The sequence below is a fragment of the Protopterus annectens genome, chromosome 3.part1 (genome assembly GCF_019279795.1).
Source record: "Protopterus annectens isolate FY-2018-M chromosome 3.part1, PAN1.0, whole genome shotgun sequence".
Classification (NCBI taxonomy): Eukaryota; Metazoa; Chordata; order Ceratodontiformes; family Protopteridae; genus Protopterus; species Protopterus annectens.
Window position 1 is genome coordinate 148,910,897 of NC_056732.1, and position 22,500 is coordinate 148,933,396.

General features: G+C 43.8%; 1 protein-coding gene across 2 annotated transcripts in view; it reads left to right on the plus strand.

The window, feature by feature from the left end:
* Positions 1–22,500, plus strand: part of WAC (WW domain containing adaptor with coiled-coil) — a 2,564,300-nt gene that overhangs the window by 1,298,643 nt on the left and 1,243,157 nt on the right. For both annotated transcript variants that reach the window (XM_044066675.1, XM_044066674.1), the window contains one exon: positions 5,026–5,301. In XM_044066675.1, the coding sequence (XP_043922610.1) occupies positions 5,026–5,301 (276 nt within the window). The remainder of the gene's footprint in view (positions 1–5,025; positions 5,302–22,500) is intronic.

The window sequence follows — 22,500 nt, forward strand, 5'->3', positions numbered from 1 at the left end:
TAACAAAATGGGCCCGGGGAATCAAGGCCTCTTTCTGACAAACCCTTCCAGCATCCCTGAGATGTTGCCCGATTGTCCGCCCGGAGGCAGTCGGGAGAAAATTATCAATGTACCCAATAGCCTGGATTTACATTTCTCAACACAAGTGGGTACAGTCAATTATATCCGAGGGTTACAAAATTCCCTTTATTCAAACCCCAATTCATCAAAAGGGAACCCTTCCAGACGTTCCACCCGGTCTAAGGGAACTAGCAGTACTAGAAATATCAAAACTGCTAGTAAAAGAGCCATCCAGCCAGTCCCGCAGACCAAATAGGATCCGAATCTACTCAAGGTTCTTTTTAGTTCCAAAAAAGACAGGGGACTGGAGACCAATATTAGATCTGAGCAAACTCAACAAGTTTGTAAAGAAATCAAGATTCCGGATGGTCACGCTCCAGTCCATTCTGCCCTTTCTGGGCAAGGACAATTAGATGTGCTCAATAGATCTTCAGGATACGTACTACCACATAAAAATTCACAGACGCTCCAGAAGATTTCTCCGCTTCCGGCTGGGGACCAGTCACTTCCAATTCAGAGCCCTGCCCTTTGGACTCACTACAGCCCCCAGAGTGTTCACCAAATGCATGGCAGTGGTTACGGCTCACCTGAGACGTCAAGGATTCTAGGTGTTTCCATATCTAGACTACTGGCTCCTCACTGCCACCACCAGGCATCAGCTTCTCCAAGCCAGGAAATTACACCATTCATACTTGCAGAGGGCTAGGAATTTCTATAAATTTCGAAAAATCTGCCTTGTCGCCTTGTCAATATTTTACTTTTATAGGCGCAAAATTGGACACCATACAACTTTCTGCAAGGTTGACAGACCAAAGGATCTCGGACATTCAAATACACGTCCAAGTGATTCTATTCAGCAACAAAATTCAGGCCAGATTTGCTCTGAAAGTACTGGGTCTTATGGCGGCCGCCATAACACTTCTTCCTCTCACCCGCTTTTACATGCGGCTTCTACAATGGATGCTATTCACCCAATGGTCCTTTCAACAACTTCCCATGCGTCACCAAATCATAGTAACTCCAACTTGCAAAAGGCATCTGACTTGGTGGATATCGTCCCCTCAAATCCATCAAGGCAGACCATTTGTTCCTCTTGCCCCAGTTGCCACGGTTACATCGGACGCCTCCTGATCGGGTGGGGGCATTATCAGGGCAGAATGGTCCATGGCACTTGGTAACCTTTCGAGTACCATCTGCACATAAATGTTCTGGAGATGAGAGCAGTGCTTTTAACGTTGCAAGCCCTCAACGACTCTCTTCCTCAGGGAACAATTGCAGTTCAAACGGACAATATGTCCGTAGTGTGGTACATAAACAAACAGGGCGGAACAAAGTCCTATCCACTATGTCGAGAGGCTCTCAGACTTTGGCAATGGGCGATCTCCTCTCATCGCTTTCTGATAGCAACGCACATCCCCGGGAAATCCAACATCATAGCGGACAGATTGAGCAGAGCTATTCTCATGCCTCACGAGTGGTCTCTCAAACAGTCAGTGACGGAAGAGATTTTTCAGAAGTGGGGACTTCCTTGTTGCGACCTTTTCGCTGCACCTCAAAACAGCAAATGCCCAGACTTCTTCTCTCTTTCCCCTTCCAGGCCATCCCCCAGAGACGCTCTAACCCAAGATTGGCCCGGGGACTTCTTTACGCCTTTCCTCCTTTCCGCTGATACCTCAGCTAATTCAGAAAGCAACCGCCTTTGAGAGTCAAGTTGATTCTCATTGCCCCTTATTGGCCTCGACAGATATGGTTTCCGCTCCTACATCATTACCTCTTGGTACAGCCATGGCATCTGGACCCGGTTCCAGATCTTCTGACCCACCAGTCGGGTCAACTGCACCAATCCATACCCTCTCTCAACCTCACTGCTTGGTTGGTCCACTTCCATCCTTAGCCAGGCTTCCTATGATTTCTAATCCTGTACGGGATATCATAGTAGCTTCCCTAAAATCTTCTACCAGAAAGATCTACACTAGTAAATGGCGACGTTTCTCTTTCTGGGCAAAAGCTAGGAACATAGACCCCTATACTGCTCCAATTAATTCGGTATTGGACTTCCTAGCTCACATTTTTAATTCAGGATCCTCTTCTTCCACAGTGAAAGTTCAACTGGCAGCCATTTCATATTTTCACATAGGCTTTTTGGACCACAGCATTATGTCACATAAACTTTGCAAGGCATTCCTTCGAGCTATTTTTTTTATTGAAACCTCCAATTAGAGACCCCCCACCACAGTGGGATCTAAATTTAGTTTTAACATCCTTGATTCTTCCCCCGTTCGAACCTGCAGCTGTCTGTTCCTTGAAATTGCTTTCTTGGAAGACACTTTTTCTAGTTGCCATTACATCTGCTAGGAGAGTATCTGAGCTTCATGCTCTCTGTGTTCGTCCTCCCTATCTAATATTTCACAAAGATAGGGTATCCCTAAGAACTAATCCGTCTTTCTTACCAAAGGTGGCATCTCAGACTAACCTGAATCAGTCCATTGATCTTCCAGTATTTTTCCCGAATTATTCTGATAGAGCTGAACAAAAGTTACATTATCTCGATGTTCACCGTCAGCTGAGATATTATCTAGATAAGACAAAAATTTTTAGGAAGTCTGATCAACTTTTTCTATCTTATGCAGAGAACAGGAAAGGCCTTCCAGTTTCTAAGGTAACTTTATCTAGGTGGCCGTCTTCCTTGATCACTTACATTTATCAGCTCAGGGGCAAAGAATTGGTTTCTATCCCAAAAGCCCATTCTACCAGAGCTGTAGCTACATCTACAGCTTTTCAAGCTAGACTTCCAATAGACACTATTTGTGCAGCAGCCACATGGGCCTCTTCTCATACCTTTGTCTCACATTACAAATTAGATTCGGTCTCCAGAGACCGAGCAAATTTTGGTTCCACCGTTCTCAAGAGTCTGTTCCAATGAGCCACCCAGGAAAGAGGTGCTAGGGACGCAGTCCCATCCAGCAAGAATGAAGGCGAGATTGACAACTTAACATTTAGAAGTTATGTACCTACCATAACGTTCCATGTTAGTTGTCTTCTCTCGCCGCCTTTCTTGCGTCCTGCCCTCCTTCCCCCTAGCCTGGTCAGACCGAGAAGATTATTCATCCTCTATTAAGAGGTTTTACCTTTTTCTACCTGTTCAACTCCTAGTTTCGCTAGGTTATGTGGATCCTTTCTACAGGTTTATGATGTTATTTAGTATTTTATTTCTTCCTCCTAAGTTGGAAGAAATTACTACTATTTCTTTAGCTACCAAATGAGATCTGAGTAATCTCTGCCTTGCATCATGGGATATAGGGTTGCCTCGAGCTGGTAAAAATTAGCTCTCGAGCTTAGCAAGTGCTGAGTCGGAGCCGAGGATCGGCTCCAAACCCATCCAGCAAGAAAGAAGGCGAGAGAAGACAACTAACATGGAACGTTATGGTAGGTACATAACTTCTAATTTTACACCTTAAACTCCAGCAGAAACTTTATAGCCTTCCCTTGGGACCTTAAAACTGAATTTACCTTTTTTTTCAACCAGCTACTTAAAAATTCTGCACTTGGAAAGCAGTGATCCCTTTGGCCTTGACTTCAGCCTGCAGGGTCTCAGACCTGGATGTTTTCATTGCTGCTGCTCCTTTTTTCATCTTCCACAAAGATAGGGTAAGCCTCTGGGGCCAGTCCATTCTTCATGCCAAAAGAATTTGGGGAACTTAGTCTCAACCAGGCGGTCAACCTGTACCTTTTTTCCTAATCCCCATAATAATAAAGGGGAAATAATATTGCACTCGTTGCGACATGTTCAGACCATCCAGGTTTTACCTGGAGAAAGCTCAGGATATCAGAAAAAAACCGATACTGTTTCCTTTATGGATTCCAGGCTAGGGCAACCAGTTTTCAAGCAATCTTTTGCTTCCTGGATCTCAGAGACTACTACTGCTACTCTCACCATGGGAAAATTTTACTTACACTACACTTGAGCAGTATCTTCTTCAGATGCTTTCTACCAGGGAGTGGATATCAGGTTCATATTTGAAGCAGCTATCTAGCCATCTGTTCATACCGTCACAAAACACTACATTAGATGATTTCTCTAGGTCCCAGGGCAGTGTTTGCCAGAACTATTCTGTCTGGCCTCGTGGACTTCTGTTCTTGTTACTCTTAAACCTGCCACCCTCTCTGTACATCTCTGGGAATCACTCTTCTGATAAGAATACTTCAATAATGACTCAGTCAGGACATAGTAAATTTGTGTAAGAATGTATCATATCAGTAGATGTCTTGCTGATCACCATTGCAGTATTCCTTCTCTCCCATGTATTCATCTTTTTAATTACTGTGTTTCTTCTCATTGGCACTAATACTGTGCCTTACATGTGCACATGCAGTATCACAGGATCTTACTTTCTTGGAGAGAACTTGCTTACCCTTTTCAACTTAAGCCCCTCCTAGCTGATCTTTCTCCTCCCTTGGTCTCCAGGCCACTGTTGGCTTGGGGTATGGTCTGAGGATCTTGTGTGTGTATATATATATATATATATATATATATATATATATATATATATATATATATATATTTTATTTCTGGACTCCACAAGCAGAGGTCATTGCCCGGACGTACATTGTACAAAGGTAAAGCTTTGATACCCAAGCCAGCCGTCCGTGAGCTACAACCTATCTGTTAAGAATATTACAGTAGCGATAGTTAGGACACCCACCGTTATGGTAAGTTCTTACACTGTACTTTGACAGGGTGTAAAGTTAGCAGTCCTCTGTGTCATTTTACCAGTTTGTGGCTGAAGAAGTAAGGGATAACACTGAAAACACAGTAACTACTAAATTTAGGAGGCAGGTGAGATTTTTGTGCAATTTTCCAGCAAATGAGTCAGTAAACTGTACATATAAGTTATAGTAGGACTGTAAAATGCATCTTAAGTTTTTAACTATCCCAGGTTAAAATTAACTTGATTTAATTTTCAGAAGCTGTGCCAGTGGACAAATCACTTTCTCATTCCTGCACCACCCCTTCCACATCTTCAACATCGTCATCATCTGCATCATCCTGTACACCATCTTCTGGGTTAAACCCTGCTGCTACTCAGTCCACAGCATCTACAGTTCCTGTTTCTCCTGTTCTTCAGTCCCCAGTTCCTCCATTACTTCAAGATCCATCTCTTCTTCGACAGCTGCTTCCAGCATTGCAGGCCACTTTGCAGCTTAATAATTCCAGTGTGGATATATCAAAAATAAATGAAGGCAAGTATTTTCTTGTTAATGCATTGTGGTCTTTTAAGAAGCTTTCTGTAGTTTAGTTAGCATTGTAAAGTTTAGAGCTACATTTGACTTAAATTTTTAGGAGTATGAAAAGTTAAAGATCATGTTTTACCTGGAAGACACTCCAGTTTTAGAGTTTCTTGTGTTGAAATTTCTTAAGGAAGTTCTATATTCTGTATTCTGGCTGCAGTAGACAAAGCTATGTTTTCATTTAGCGCATTTTTGTTGAGTCAGATTTCCCAGTTTCTTTTCATCTCTAAAAGGAAAGGAAAGTTCTGTCTTTTCCCAAACAAGTGAGTTTTGCTAATGGAAGAGTATGCAGGTAGACAGCAGCACCTAGGTGGAAATAAAAGAAATAGGCTTTATGAAGTTTGTGTCATCTACTTTTATTTAGCTGCCTTTTCTTCAGTTTCCTTCATTTTCTGTAGTAATGTAATAGCGTAAGCATGCTGAGGTACTCGTGTGTTAACTGTACCACAGTTTGCTTACATTTTATGTGTTGTTTTCCACTGCTACTTTGCTATATCCAAGGCAGACACAGCTGAGGTTGGAACATGCATGGCTTTACAATTCAGAACAGCATATTTTTGGGGGTGGGGTGGGGGGTTGTACTCCAGAGTTTAAATCCATTGGAGAAGCTAAATTGATTTAAAAAAAATCTCTAGGTTAGAGGTTTAGGTATGCTTGTGTTCTCAGCTTGTTTGAAAAGAGTTTTTCCATTGAATGTATGTTTTCACTTGGTATTGTAGTGTTGCATTATGTTCCTGCAGAAACGGTAATAATGTTGGAAGTGGTGTGTGCCCTTGTAGCTAATAGTTGAGATCTTTTGGGCATTTGTTCTTTATTTAGGCTGTGTGCGTCAGTGTTTTCTGCAAGTTAATTAAAAATGTAGATGTTTGCTGTGGAGTTTTTTTTTTTTTTTTAAGACGTCTTGGATGTTGAGCTTTTGCTCTAAATGATTCACCTTCCATGAGATTGGCTTAGTTTTGACACCTCAGAAACCACACACCTGGTAGGGAGTTAAGAGAGTTAAAAAGAAATTGTGCTAGTGTAATTATTTGAATATCTGCATCTCCTGTCTTAGCAACAATCTGAGTTTACAATTGGAAGAAAATGGAATAGCTTTTCTTTTGCAATTTTTTTCTGTTAAGTTCTTGCTTTTAGTAGCACGTGTCCTCATTTAGTTTATAGTGTGTTGTATAACATGTTGCAGTAGGACAGAATGCCTAACTGTTGTCCACCCTTTTTTTTTTTTCCTGCTGTCACATAAATGTCAAGACTGACGTCTGAGTTATGGAAGAGCTCAGTTGCTCACTTCCTGAAACAGCTAATCCATTGATGTACTCCTGTGCCAGTCATGATCTAGAGCCTATACAGCATTGCATGTGTTACAAAAGAGGCAAGGCATGAAGCACTGGCATAAATGCCAGTGGTTCATCCTGGAAATCTGAAAGAGGGAAAAAACTGTGATCTACCTCACAACTTGGAGGTTGACAGCGTGGTTAAAAGTGCTATTTGTGGAAATGGATGTGTATGAACGTGTGCAGCATAGCCCCGAATCTGTGCCCAGGGCACTGTGAAAAGGTGAAGGAAGCAGAAGACAGTTGGCATCCTTTCTGGAAGTAAATCTGTCAGAGAGCCTTGTGATCTTCCCGTATTGTGTTCTTGTCTTCAACTAGCAATAACTTGAATTCAAGCTTGTTTGCTCTCTAAATGTAAAGAGGAGGCCCATGGAAAACTAATCCCTTGCAAGCTACCTTGAGTTTGCATTCCTGCATGTAATCCTTACCTGTCCACCGTTTGGATGGACAGTATGTGTGTGTGTTTACAACAGGTCTCTTCTTAGAGAACAGTCTGTCTTTTCCCCCTGGCTTTTGTTACTCAATGCTGCTTACTACGATTCTAGTCCTCTCATAGTCCACCATACCTCGATGGTTCAAGTGAGGAGGTTTGACCACATCCTGTAGCTTCAGGGCTCCAACTCAGGACCTTTAATGTTAGATAATTGTTTGTTTGACATCTGGTAGGATGCTTTCTTTTTATAGGAGTGCAGCCTATGAAGACTTTTGTGATGTCAGCAACAGATCTGAGTATGCTTCTGCTCTTCCCAGTAGCCCCCAACAGCCACATTTGAGCACAGCCATTTGGGAGATTGGGGGAGGAGGGACTTTACCTATCTCTGTATCTTAACAAATTCAGAGCAGCTGGATACAGCTGTCATTAAGAAAAGTTAGAAAATATCCTTACCTGTTGTAGGCCCTCTTGGTAATAGCTTTTTTGATAATTGTTTGAGCTGAAGAAAAAACAATGGTTGGTTGTTCCTCTTTGGAAATGTATGAACATTTATTTGGTGAGGGAAGAGGTGGTTTGAGTCATCTCCTCAATGAAGGCCCTGATCAAACATGTCATGTGTGAGTTTGTGTGTTAAATAGATTTTAACACAGTACAAACAAATTAGTATTCTACAGTGTGCACACTGCACAGACTAATAGGTGTGGCCATTGTAAATCAAACATTTCCCATAGAAACCAGTCTAGTTATTAAACTTAGATATGGAAAACAAAGGGGCAGTCTAGAACAAAGGATTAGTAAGTTAGAATTTAGATAGAAACTGAAGATGTCCTTCTATTCTCATGTTTTTTATTTTATTTATTGGGCGGTGCAGTGGTGCAGCAGTTAATGCTGTCGCCTCACAGCAAGAGGTTCTCTGGTTCGATTCTCGGCGGGGTGCCTTCTGTGCGGAGTTTGCATGTTCTCCCTGCTCAAGGTTTCCTCCGGGTACTCCGGTTTCCTCCCACATTCTAAAGACATGCATCTGGAGCATTTCTCTCCGGGCCTTCGCTGAAAACTGGATCTGTGGAACCTAGTCGGACTTTCCCGGTCAACAAATGTTAAATAAAAATAAAATAAAATAAGTTAGAATTTAGATAGAAACTGAAGATGTCCTTCTATTCTCATGTTGCAGTAGTCTTATTGTGGGATCCTCCGCCTCAGGTGACTCAAACGTCTTCTCTTATACAAAAACTTTCAGCCTGGTTGCTGTTGGTGTGTGAGACGTCACACATAGGGCCTTAAATGTGATGTCTGCATATGCAGACCTCAGAACTTTTATGCCGCAGTTGAACATCAGATCGATCGCATTGCTCCTCTCTATCAAGACGTCTAAAGCCAAGTACTTTGTTGGGGATTTCTTATATTAATTGGCTGAGCTTGGTTTGCTGGTTTTACATTAGCCGATGTCCACTAAGAAGGGTAAATGCCGATGCGGGTGTCAAATTCCACATAAGGAAACCCATAACCAGTGCCTCTTTTGAATAGGCTGGGAACACGACAATACCTCCTGCTCCATCTGCCGATTCTTAGTCCCTAAAACTTAGAAGCCATTTGGCTGCCCTTAACCTGTACTTAGAAAATCAAAGGCTTAAGAAGCTTAGCCCTTAGAACAGATTCAGAATCAGCCAGTCTGATGGAACCACCGAAGAAAAAGGCCAACATTTTCCGGCCCGTCACCACTGCCTCTCCTTAGACGCTTCGCCAACCTCCGATATAGGGGTTGAGGGATGTCTGCTAGAGCAGTCTGCTTCTGTGGCTCCCCTCAAGGTAGCCGTCTCTGAAACGCCAGCTGGCATGTCTACCAAGATGTCCAAGACGTCAGTTATTTCCTATGATAAGGGGGTAACAGGTTCCACCGGACTCCCTTCTAGATCTCAGGAATCCAAGTCTGCTTCCTGTGGTAAGGCCGCAGAATCAAGGCCTGCAGTGTCTCCCAAAACTACTCCTTTAAAAAGAAGACAAAAAACTAAATATTTATCTTCCTCTCATGAAGGACAACCGGAATAGCAGTCTTTTGCTCGGTCCCTGATGTAAGCCTTCATGTTCCTTAGGGCCTACATCCTCCTCAGCCCAAGTTCTACTTCTGCTACCTCATTCCTCCTCTCTGTTCCCCAGGAATAAGAAGAGGCCCTCTCTTCTTGCTCTGAGGAGTCTAATAAATACTCATCCCAAATAGCCTCCCACCTGGAATGTTATTCTCCAGATGAGGATTCTGTATAAGGAGATTCTCCTCCAGAGGGCATAACATTTGGTGAAACTATCACTAAGATGAAAGAATACTTCAAATGGGATACTTCCCAAATGACAGAAACTCAAAAAAGAATTTGAGTTGTTGCAGGTTGAATCACCCTCCCCATCAGCCATTCCTCCAGTGATCCCTGCATACCTTGACACATTTGCTTCTTGTTCTAAGAACCCTGACTCTCAGCCACCTGCCCTAATGAGACCAGACCATTTCTGTAAGGTGCCTGATGACCACAAGTTCCTAGTAAAAACCCCCCTTGGCAGACCCTGCTGTTATAGCTGTGGCCCCAGATAGACAAGCTAGACTGCTCCCTTCTTTGTCTCTATTACCTTCAGATAAGACAGTAAAATTATGGATAGGTTGGGCAAGAAGACTTGGACCTCTTCCACCCTGGCCTTTTAGAGCTATTAACTACCAAACACATATGATGGTGAAATATGCCTTGGACTTGGTATCCCAAGCCTGTATATTTCTGAACTCCCTGCCTGACTCTCCTAACAAAACTGAAGCAGCATCTAAGCTATCGTTGTCATCCCAGGTGGCCAGGCACTCCATTAGATGCAGTTATGATCAGCTGTAACTGCATCAGTTCTGCATAGATATTCCTGGCTTAGGCTCCAACCACTGCCAGAAGGTTTTAAGTCCAAAATCCTAGATGCTCCTCTTGATCATAACCTTCTGTTTGGTAAGCAGTCTGCAGAACTATTTAAAAATCGACAGGTGGAGAGCAAAGAGCTGCAGGATATTAAACACCTGCTGGTATCTCTTATACCCAAGTACTAGAGAAGTTATCCTGCCAAAACATCGTATGTCAGATGGTCCCCCTCCATGACCACCCTTTCTTCTACCAGGCATAGGAAAGGGGCTAGGAGGCAGTCCTCTTAAAGGACTACCTCTTCTCAGCCAGTCCAAAGACGGTCTTTTCAGGACAGAAATAATGGCAACAATGCATGATGGCCTTGTCCATCTCCCCCTGTCTTCCCATCTCTCGCTGTCTGCCACTTTGGAAAGAAATCGCCACAGACCACTGGGTGTTGGCAATAGTGGAAAAAGGATATTTTCTATCCTGGCGGGAAAGACCCACCCCACAGGGCATTCCTTTTCCACCCAAAAATCAGCTTCACCTAATTCCACACATTATCCAGGATCTACGGGCACAAGGCATCATAGAGCCCGTCCCATCAGGACAAGAAGGAAAACGTTTTTACTCCAGACTTTTCCTAGTTCCAAAAAAGGATGGACCATGGAGACCTATGCTGGGCTTACCCATTCTAAATTTTTTTCTAAAAGTCCCCTCTTTCAGAATGCTGTCCCTACAGACCTTGCTTCCACTATTGCCACCACAAGCATTCATGGCCACTTGGGCCTGAAGGCTTACCTCCACATCCCCATACCCCCAAACCACAAGAAATACTTGTGCTTTGCTGGGCCTTGCTCTCATTTTCAATTTACTGCCTTGCCCTTCGGTTTGTCCACTGCACCAAGGGTTTTCACCAAATACCTAGCTCCTGCCATAGCCTTCTGCAGGACCAAGGGCATATACAGATCTATCCCTACCTAGACTGTATTCTAATTATTGCAGAAAAAGAGACCCTCAAAAGTCATCTACAGTTTGTATGTCCCTGCCTCCAGAGACTAGGTTTCATATTGAACCTTCCCCAAGTCATCCATATCCTCAGAACAAGACAATGTCTTCCTGGGCTGCAGGATTTGGACAGGCCTAATGAAAGCATTTTTACCCCAAGACAAAGTAACTTCCTGACATACCATTTTCAGGGCCGCCTCCAGCTAGACCAGCTGTCAGCAAGACAGTTTATGTGCCTTCTGAGTGTTATGGCAGCCATCATCCCTATACTTCCCCAAGCATGAGGAAGCTGAAGTTGTATTTAAAGAATGTATGGTCCCAGCACAGTCATCCTCTAGACTTCCAAATCCCCCTTCTGCCTTGTCTACAAACAACTAAGGTGGTGGTTACAGCAGATTCAAAGGAATCCAGTACTAATTCTCCTAGCCCCCACACCAGTTCAACATATGCACACACATGCCTCGGATCTGGGCTGGGGGGCTACCATGAAGGGACTCAAGGTACAAGCACCTTGGCAGGCATCCCTCTTGAGGAAACACATCAACATCAGGGAAATGATGGTGGTTCATTTAGCCCTGAAGGCTTTTCTCCCTATCCTTCAGCCAGGGCTTCTGCTAATCTTCACCGACACCACCACTGTCGTGGTACATCAGCAAACAGGGAGTGACCAGTTCTTACCTTCTATGCAGGCTGGCAGTGTAAATTTGGGAATTAGCCTCGCAGAACAACTTATCTCTACAGGCAACATGGATCCCTTCCCAGGACAACCTCCAGGCAGATGCTCTAAGCAGATCATTCTCTCTACATCACGAGTGCATGTTACACAGGGAAGTTTTCCTACACATAGTCCACCGATGGGGTACACCACATATAGATCTGTTTGCCTCCCCCCAGAATAGACAGATGAGAAAATTCTGATGTTCTTCTTGTTTCACTGTTGCAGTCCTCACACTTGGGTTATCCTGCCAGGGGCTTAGTATTTCTGCGTCAGTTGCTGTCGCTCCAGGACTGACATCAGGTAATCAGTGGTATAAAATCAGGCAGCCGACGTCATTGCATCAGTCTTTCTTGCCGAGAAGGCAGAAGCAGTTTGCACGAGTGCCAGTCGGCCACTACCTGAGTTTTCGTTTCCGAATTGAAGTTGAAGTCTTCTAAAGCTAAGTACCCCATTGGGGATCCTTTTTTCTTGCTCTATCTGATGTCAGAAAAAGTTAACAATTGTCTCGCCTGTGGAAAGCAAATACCACACTGAGACTTCCATTCTTACTGCGTCACCTGTTTAGGCTCAGACCACGATGCCCGTCGCTGTCACTTTTGTGCTTTGTTCAATGCCAGAACTATGTTGTCTGGCCCTTATTGTAGCTAAATATTTTCTCGCTTACTCCTCATATTCCGATATGACTTTGGTAAGCCATCCAACCACCAATCTTCCAAAAAAAGTAAGGATAAAGACGGAGATAGACCGCACTGGTCCAAAACTGCCGACGACGCTTCCGTTAAGCTAGTTGTCAGTTCTCCGGTCCTCAGTGAGGCGCTTTCACAGCCCCTGATGGCCGCTTCTGTGGATTCGCAGGCTGCTACTGACACCCGTTTGGAGTGCGGTATGCCGCGAGACTCTTCTTCGACTAAGCATCCTGCGGATGTCTCTACCTTAGATGGGTCTGGAGCCGCTGAGCAGGCACTGGCTTCCGAGGAAGATGTTCTTCGTGTTTCACTGTTGCAGTCATTACATTTAGGGTAATCTGCTGGCAGGTTGCCCTCAGTCTGCCTGAATTCCTAAGTCTTGGGTCCTGCGTCGGTTGCTGTCTCCTCTTCCATGACGTCAGGTCGTCAGGGGTATAAAACATGCAGCCGACGCCATTTTCTTCAGTCTTTCTAGCCCCGCGGTGCCCGAAGCAGAAGCATTTCGCAAGTGCCGGTCAGCAGACTACTGAAATGTTCGAGTTTGAGTTTCAGAACCAAAGTCTTCACTAAAGCGAAGTACCCTGTTGGGGAAACTTTTTTCTTGCTTTTTTTCGATGTCAGAAAAAGTTAATAATTGCATTACTTGTGGGAAGCAAATACCTCATAAGGATTTCCATTTATACTGTATTCCTTGCTTAGGCCCTGATCACAACGTGCCTGCCTGTCGGTTTTGTGCTAGATTTAACCAAAGCACTATTAAGCGTTGGTATATTTTTGCATTTAAGTATTTTGGAAACAGATTTAACTACCCAGAAATGTCGTCGGAGAGCAATCCGACTACTGGAGTACATAAAAAACGCAAAGAAAAGGACAGAGAAAAGCAGTCGAGATCCAAAACCGACGAAGCTTCTCCTAAGCCAGTCGCCGGTACTCAGTGAGGTGCTTTCACAGCCCCTGATACCCACTACCTTCGAGTTGCAGGCCTCTACCGACACCCATGTGGAGTCCGGCATACCGCAAGATACTCAAGGTATTGGACCGATGGATGTATCTCCCTTGGATGGGTCCGGAGCCGCTGAGCAGGCACCGGCTTCTGAGGGTGTATTCAGACCTCAACATTTATATATCAAACCGACGACAGCTGCAAAACCAAAGGCATCTTCTAAAACTAAAAACACGACGCCTGAGCCACGTGCACAGGCCTCTGTGCCTAAAAAAATGATTATCAAAATGGCTGAAGACCTTATTACCTTTATCAGGGGTACCCATCCCCCTCCAGATAATAGCCCTAGGCAAGACACTGACTATGAATCTTCATTTCAGGTTTCTATTTCTTCTGATTCCTCTTCTGATCAGGAATTATCTTTGCCACCCTATGAGGATTCTTATGCTGAGGAGTCTATTCAATCTGCATATCCTCCTGAGGATTATTCATTTGGAGAAACCTTGCATACTTTGAGAGATTCACTGGGAGAGTCAAGACTTCTCAGAATCAAAAAAGAGGCTCAGGGATTACCTTCTCCCTCAGCACAAGCCTTTAGCAATTTCCCCTGTTTTAGCCATTGTGGATGATGTGTTTTCGGAGTCAAGCCTGACCCCTGACTCCTTACCTCCAGCTCCCAGTAAGCCTGACAGATATTACAGGATCCCTGACTCTCATAAATTTTTATTTAGAAACCCTGCTGCTGATCCTGAAACTATTTCACAGGGTCCAAATGGTGTTAAGGCCTCAACAGCAAAAAACCCTACCCCCCTCCAACAGAGATTCAAGGGCACTGGACAGATAGGGAAAAAAGGTTTATACATCTGCAACCTTGGCAATCAGGGCCTTAAACTGTCAATTTCATATGCTTAAGTACCAACAACATGTTATGCAATTGCTGAAACAGAAAATAATGTTGATTTCAGAATGTGCAGAAAATAAAGAATTGCAGGAATTATTGCATGCAGCTGAACAAGTTGGAAAGCATAATTTGCAATGTGGTTTTGATTCTTTAGAGGCCTCCTGCATGGCCGCAGTTACTGGATCTGTGATTAGTAGGCATGCCTGGTTAAAGGAACAAAATTTGCCTGAGCATGTTAAACCTAAATTGCTGTATGCACAATTACAGCATGATTCTCTGTTTGGTATTAAGGCAGAAGAGGTTTTAAAGAAAATGGAAGACAAAGCTAAGTCTATGCAAACTGTTAAAGATTTCTTACAAGTACAGCCACCAAGATTCAGTAGACACTGGCCTACAGAAAATTGGTCCTTTCTTGTGTCAGAAAGAGCTCAAAGGGGCAAATCCAGACGCCCTAATGGTTCCAGGTACCAGGCTCAAAACTCATACAGGTCAAAGCAATGGAGCACATCAAGCTCCAAATCTGGAGGAGATAAAGCACAAACCTATAGAAAGCAATTCCAATGACTTCCCTCTGCCTATACCAAGCACTTATCTTTTGGCAGCACCCATAGGAGGAAAATTAGCACTTTTTGCTCAAAATTGGCAGTTAATAACCCAGGACAGGTGGGTACTAAACATCGTATCACAGGGATACAGATTCCATTTCCACATTCTGCCAATGACAAATGGTTGGCCAGATCTGTCAAAAGACCAATGGGCAGAGGCACAGAAACAGGTTACGTCCCTCATGGATATGGGGACCATTCAGACAGTACCAGAACAGGAAAAAGGACAAGGTTTTTAATCAAGACTGTTCTTGGTACCCAGAAAGGACAAGGCCTGGCGGACAATACTGGATTTATTGATTTTGAACACATACCTGGACATTCCAAAATTCAAAATTATTACTTTACAACAGCTTCTGCCCATGCTGGGCAAGAATGCTTGGCTGGTGACTTTAGACCTAAAAGAGGCATACCTGCATGTCCCAATAAGACAGTCCTGCAGAAGATACCTCAGATTCAAGGCTGGCTTAATGCATTACCAGTTCTCTGCACTGCCCTTTGGCTTATCTACTGAGCTCAGGGTCTTTACAAAGTGCCTGGCACCAGTAATTGCATTTTGCAGACGAAGTATTCAAATATATCCGTACTTGGACGACTGTCTCATTCAAGCAGAGAAGGAGGACACTGTTCTACGACACCTGGCGTTTGTGAAGAGGCTTCTAACATGCCTAGGGTACACAATAAACGAAAAGAAATCACAACTGGTACCCTCTCAAAAGTTAACATTCCTGGGTGCAAGCTTTGAATACAACTGCCCAGATGGCTCACCTCACGCCAGGCAAACAAAGGCAAATGACTACTTCAAACTGATGGCAACAAAAACCCAGTCTTCTGCAAGACCAGTTATGTGGGCTCTGGGCTTTATGGCATCCTGCATCATACTAATTCCATATGCAAGACTGCATATGAGGAAACTTCAATGGTACCTAAAAAGTTTATGGAGTCAACATTCACACAGTCTGTAAACAATGATTCCTCTCATTCCCTGCCTGCAACAGGAATTTCTGTGGTGGGCAAAGGCCTGTCACCAAAACATGGGATGGCCCTTCATTCTACCCCCTGCCAGCCAAACCTTAACAACAGATGCATCGGATTATGCCTGGGGGGCCCACATGGCAGGAAGATGCATTCAGGAAATATGGACCCCAAATCAAATGCATCTACATATTCAAAATGCCCTAACAGCCTTCAAGGACTTACTTCATCCAGGACAACTACTGATAAAGACGGACAACACCACAGTCATGTGATATATAAACAAGCAAGGGGGGCACACACTCATACCCCTTTTGCAGATTAGCCATGGCACTGTGGGGGACAGCTTTGACCTACCAAATACATCTTCAAGCTCAATTCCTGCCAGGAAAACAAAACACTCTGGCAGACTAATTAAGCAGAAACCTTATGGATCCTAACGAGTGGAAACTAAATCCACAAGTCTTCAGCATGATAACAGAGAAATGGGGGAGCCCAAACATAGATCTATTTGCCTCTCCTCAAAATTATCAACTGAAAAGATTCTGCACAAGGACTTATCACAGACAAGCATGGAAAGTGAATGTCCTGTCCTTCAGTTGGAAAAACCTGTCAGTTTATGCCTTTCCTCCTCTACTTTCTTCTACCCAAGGTCCTCCTAAAAGTCAGACTAGAGAAGCCAAAGATGATATTAATTGCCCCGGACTGGCCCAGCCAATACTGGTACCCAATCCTAAGGAACTTGTCTCAGTACCCAGCTTGAACCTTGCCTCAAAAACCACAACTACTGTCCCAGCAAAACAATCAGATCCTGCACAATCAATTAAACACTGAACCTGGCAGCATGGCTAATCCTGTAATCACACAAACGACACCTCTCAGTAAAGCTGTGATGGATGTCATTTTGGAAGCCAGAAGGCCTAGTACTAGAAAATCTTATGCTGACAAATGGAAGAGAATCTGTGCTTGGAATCGAGCACAAGGAACTGATGCAGCAGAACCACATATTCCTCAGATATTACAATACTTAACTGAGATGCTGGACAAAGGCCTATCTTTCTCATCAATCAAAATCCATGCCTCTGCCTTCTCTGCTCATTACAATACAGAGCCACCAATCTTTTCTCATCCTTTACTAAAGCAGTATCTTAGAGGAGCCAACAATTTAAGGCCTCCTAGAAGATCACCATTACCTGCATGGGACCTCAATTATGTGTTGGAAAAGCTCACCGTGCCTCCATTTGAACCAGCTGCTACAGCTGATATAAAGTTCTTATCATGGAAGACTGCTCTGCTGCTAGCAATTACTTCAGCAAGAAGAGTTTCAGAGCTACAGGCCCTCATGGCTGTAGAGCCTTTTATCATATTTTACCCAGACAGTGTGTCTCTGAGGACAAATCCTACTTTTATGCCTAAGGTCGTTTCCAGTGTGGCTCTTAACCAAACAATTCATCTGCCAACCTTTTATCCAAATCTGCAGAACAAAGGGGAGAGAATTCTGCATTCCTTGGACGTTCACAGACAGCTAAGATTCTACTTGAGCAGGACTAAAGCTCTAAGAAAAGCTGAGCAATTTAGTGTCATATGCTGCAGGATCAGAAGGAAAGGCTATTTCAAAGCAGACAATTTCAAAGTGGATAAGCCATTGCATCCATTTCTGCTACTTACACCATGGCAAACCTGTGCCCAAGGGCATTAGGTCTCACTCCACCAGGGCTGCAGCTACTTCAGCAGCCTTTCTCAGAGGAGTACCAACTAAGGACATTCTAGAGGCTGCTTTCACACCTTTACAAAGCATTACCATTTGCCTTTCTACTCTAAGTCCAGGGCAGGCTTTTCCACTGCAGTGCTGCAGGGCCTTATAACCTCACCTAATGCTGTTTAGCTCCAGCCTCCCAACCATAGCTTTGGGATTCTACCCAAATGTGTAATGACTGCAACAGTGAAACATGAAGAACATAGTACAGTTGTGTACACTTACCATAAATGTAGATGTTCGAGTGTATTCACTGTTGCAGTCCAGGTTACCCTCCCTCCATGGTTGTAGATGAAGGTAAAGTTTATATTGATGCATGTATATGTATGTATATATACATATATATATATGTATGTATATATATATATATATATGTATATATATATATATATATATATGTATGTATATATATATATATATGAAACTATTTATAATATTGCTAAGTCGGCTGCATGTTTTATACCTCTGACGACCTGACGTCATGGAAGAGGAGACAGCAACTGACGCACGACCCAAGACTTTGGAATTCAGGCAGACTAAGGGCAACCTGCCAGCAGATTACCCTAAATGTAATGACTGCAACAGTGAATACACTCGAACATCTACATTTATGTGAAGTGTACACAACTGTACTTTCTTCGCACTACTGATAGTCGACACAAACTGATGACTTCTTTCACGACTTCAGTTCTTTCTAAAACTACAGAGTTTGTAAGGCCCAGGGTATGAACTATGCCTAAAAAACGATGACCCAAGCTCAGGCACCTGCTTCCATGCCCCAATCTCAAATGCTTAAAATGGCGGAATACCTTATTATGCTAATTAGGGGAAGCCAGGCTACCCCTTCCAAAAGAAAGAGAGAGTTGTCCCCACTAGTTTTTTTCTGAACAGGAGTCCGATGACTCTGATGTTTCTGAATTTGAAGACATGCAACCCCTCTCTGTTAGTGAGGATTCTGATGCAGAAGAATACATTCCTTCTGCCTCTCCTCCTGAGGATTTTTCATTTGGTGAAACCCTGCATACTTTAAGCGAGCATTTCCAATGGGAATGTCAGGACTATCCACAGTCAAAAAGAGACTCAGGGAATTCTTAGATTTAACACAGCATAGACCCTTAGCCATTCCTCCTGTCCTGGATGTTTTGGATGATGTTTTTATGGAATCCAGTTTGACTCCTGACACCCTTCCTCCTGCTCCCATGAAACCTGACCGGTATTACAGAGTCCCTGACTCTCTCAAATTCCTTTTCAGAAATCCTACTGCTGACCCAGAGGTCATCTCCCAAGGACCTAAAGGAACTAAAGCAACCTCAGCTAAGAATCCCACCCCCTCAGACATGGATTCTCGAGCTTTGGACAGGCGGGGTAAAAAGTATACACCTCTGCAACTCTTGCTGTTAGAGCACTAAATTGTCAGTTCCACATGCTGAAATATCAACAGCATACCATGGAACTCCTCAAACAAAAAATATCTTCATTTCCTGCTTGTGCAGAAAATAAAGAATTATAAGAGCTTATGTGTTCTGCAAGCGAAGTTACTTAAGCACACCTTGCAATGTGGCTTTGATGCTCTAGAAGTATCTTGCAGGGCAGCAGTCACTGGTTCTGTCCTTAGAAGGCATGCTTGGCTTAAGGATCAGACCTTGCAGACCATGTCAAGTCTATTATTGGACGCACCATTGAAGAAAGACAATTTGTTTGGCACCAAGGCAGAAGAGGTCTTAAAAAAAGATGGAAGAATTGCCCCTCCAAGCACTGGTCCTTTCTGGCTCCCTCCAGGCCAGCTCAACCCAGACCCAGGGGAAGCAGACCCACCAGACAGCAGTCCCAGGGAATGCAGAGATGTAAGCAATAGAGTTCCTCCTCTTCAAAAACAGGGAGTGCTAAGCCCCACCCCCTTATGGTAAGAACTCACAATGACTTTACACCTCCACCCCTTACCTCTGCCCACCTTCTTGTGCCCCTAGGAAGAAAACTCTCCTTCCATGCAAACAACTGGGCCTCTATTACCAACAACTGATGGGTCCTCGACATAATGTCCCAGAGATACAATTATTTCCATACTCTGCCAACCCCAAAGGGGTTCCCAGATCTTCCTCCAAACCAGTGGGCAGAGGCCAAAAAGCAAGTCCTTTCCCTCCTCTCCCTCCAGCAGCTTTTTCCTATGCTTTCCAAGTATGCTTGGTTAGCCACCCTAGACCTAAAAGAGGCCTACCTACACATCCCAGTCAGGGAATCTTGCAGGTTTATCTGGGTTTCAGGGCAGGATGTATGCATTTTCAGATGTTCTTCGTGTTTCACTGTTGCAGTCATTACATTTGGGTAATCTGCTGGCAGGTTGCCTTCAGTCAGCCTGAATAACAAAGTCTTGGGTCCTTCGTCGATTGTGGTCTCCTCTTCCATGACGTCAGGTCATCAGGGATATAAAACATGCAGCCAACGCCATTTTAATCGGTCTTTCTTGCCGCGCGATGCCCGAAGCAGAAGCAGTTCACAAGTGCCGGTCGTCCGACTCCTGAAATTTTCGTTTTCGAGTTTCAGAACCTAGGTCTTCAAACTAAAGCCAAGTACCCTGTTGGGGAAACTTTTTCTTGCTCCCTACCGATGTCAGTAAAAGTTAGTAATTATATTCCTGGTGGGAAGCAAATACCTCATAAGGATTTTCATTTGTACTTTATTCCTTGCCTAGGCCCTGACCATAACGTGCCTTGCTGTCAGTTTTGTGCTAAATTTAACCAATGCACTATTAAGTGTCGGTATATTTTTGCTTCTAAATACTTTGTCTCAAGATTTGACTGTCCTGAAATGTCGTCGGTTAGCAATCTGACTACCTGAATTCACAAAAAATGCAAAGAAAAAGACAGACAGACTGTCGAGGTCCAAAACCGACAAAGCTTCTCCTAAGCCAGTCACCGGTACTCAGTGAGGCGCTTTCTCAGTCCCTGATGCCCGCTACTTTTGATTTGCAGGACTCTACCGAGACCCATTCGGAGTCCGGTATGCCACGAGATTCTTCAAGTATTGAACCCGCGGATGTCTCCCTTGGATGGGTCCAGAGCCGCTGAGCAGGCACCGGCTTCTGAGGGTGTTTTCAGGCGTAAAGATTTGTATTTTAAACCGACGCCATCATCAAAAACAAGGGAAAAATCAACTTCTATGTCTGAAAAATTGACGCACGAGTCACGTGTTCTGGCCCCTGTGCCTAAAAAACAAATGATCAAAATGGCTGAGGATTTAATTACCTTGATCAGGGGTTCCCAACCCCCTCCTGCTAAGAGGCCTAGGCAAGGAACTGATTATGAATCTTCAGATCAGGTTTCCATTTCTTCTGATTCCTCTTCTGATCAGGAATTTTCTGTTCCCCCTTATGAGGACTCTGATGCAGAAGAATCCATCCCTTTTGCTTCTCCTCCTGAGGATTTTTCTTTTGGAGAATCTTTGCATACCTTAAGGGAACATTTTCATTGGGAGAGTCAAGATTTTTCAGAATCCAAAAAGAGACTTGGGGATTTTCTTCTTCCTCAGCATAGATCTTTGGCTATACCTCCTGTTTTAGACATTGTTGATGTTTTCATAGAATCCAGCATGGCTCCTGATTCCCTGCCTCCAGCTCCTAGTAAGCCAGACAGATATTACAGGGTTCCTGACTCCCACAAGTTTCTTTTCAAAAATCGTACTGCTGACCCTAAACAATTTCTCAGGGTCCCAAGGGTGTTAAGGCTTCTACTGCTAAAAACCCTACCCCTTCTGATAGAGACTCCAGAGTGCTGGATAGATGGGGTAAGAAGGTTTGTATGTCTGCAGCCCTGGCAATCGGAGCTTTAAACTGTCAATTTCATATGCTTAAATATCAACAGCATGTCATGGGCTTACTTAAACAGAAAGTGATGTTGATTTCTGATTGTGTGGAAAATAGTTACAGGATTTATTGCATTCAGCTGAACAAGTTGGAAAGCATACCTTGTAATGTGGTTTTGATTCCTTGGAGGCCTCTTGCAGGGCCACCATAACTGGATCTGCGATAAGAAGGCATGCTTGGCTCAAGGAGCAAAATCTGCCTGATCATGTTAAAGCTAAATTGTTGGATGCTCCTTTACAACAGGACAGTCTGGTAATAAGGCAGAAGTCGTTTTGAAAAAGATGGAAGACAAAGGTAAAACTATGCAAACTGTAAAAGATTTCTTTCAATTGCAGCCTCCTTGGTTCAGTAGGCACTGGCCTACTAAGAATTGGTCCTTTCCAGTACCCGACAGAGCCGCTCAGGTCAAACCCAGACACTCCAAAAGCTCCAGGTTTCAGTCACAAGGAGCATGCAGAATAAAACAGTGGGGTGCCTCCAACTCCAAATCTGGAAGTAGCAAAACACCCCCCTATGGTAAATGGTCTCAAAATTGGCATCTAATTACCCAGGACAAGTGGGTCTTAAATATAGTTTCCCAGGGATACAGATTTCATTTCCACACGTTGCCAATTCCAAACGGATGGCCAGACCTGCCTCCATATCAGTTGGCAGAGGCCCAGAAACAAGTCATATGACCCTCATGGATATGGGGGATATTCAACCAGTACCAGAAAAGGAAAAAGGAGAAAGTTTTTATTCAAGACTTTTCCTGGTACCCAGAAAAGACGAGTCATGGCATCCAATTCTGGACTTATCCATTCTAAATACCTTCCTGGACATTCCAAAATTCAAGATGCTGACTCTACAACAGTTACTGCCTATGCTAGGCAAGGATGCCTGGTTGGTAAATCTAGACTTAAAAGAGGTTTACCTGCATATCCCAATCAGGAAATCTTGCAGAAGATACCTCTGCTTCAAAGCACAAACAACCAAACCAAAAACCACCTCCAGAGGAAGCCTTAATAGGCAAAAATAGTAAAATGAAAAAAAGGCTTCCACCACAACGAAAAGTTCACTGAAGTTCTGTTAAAAT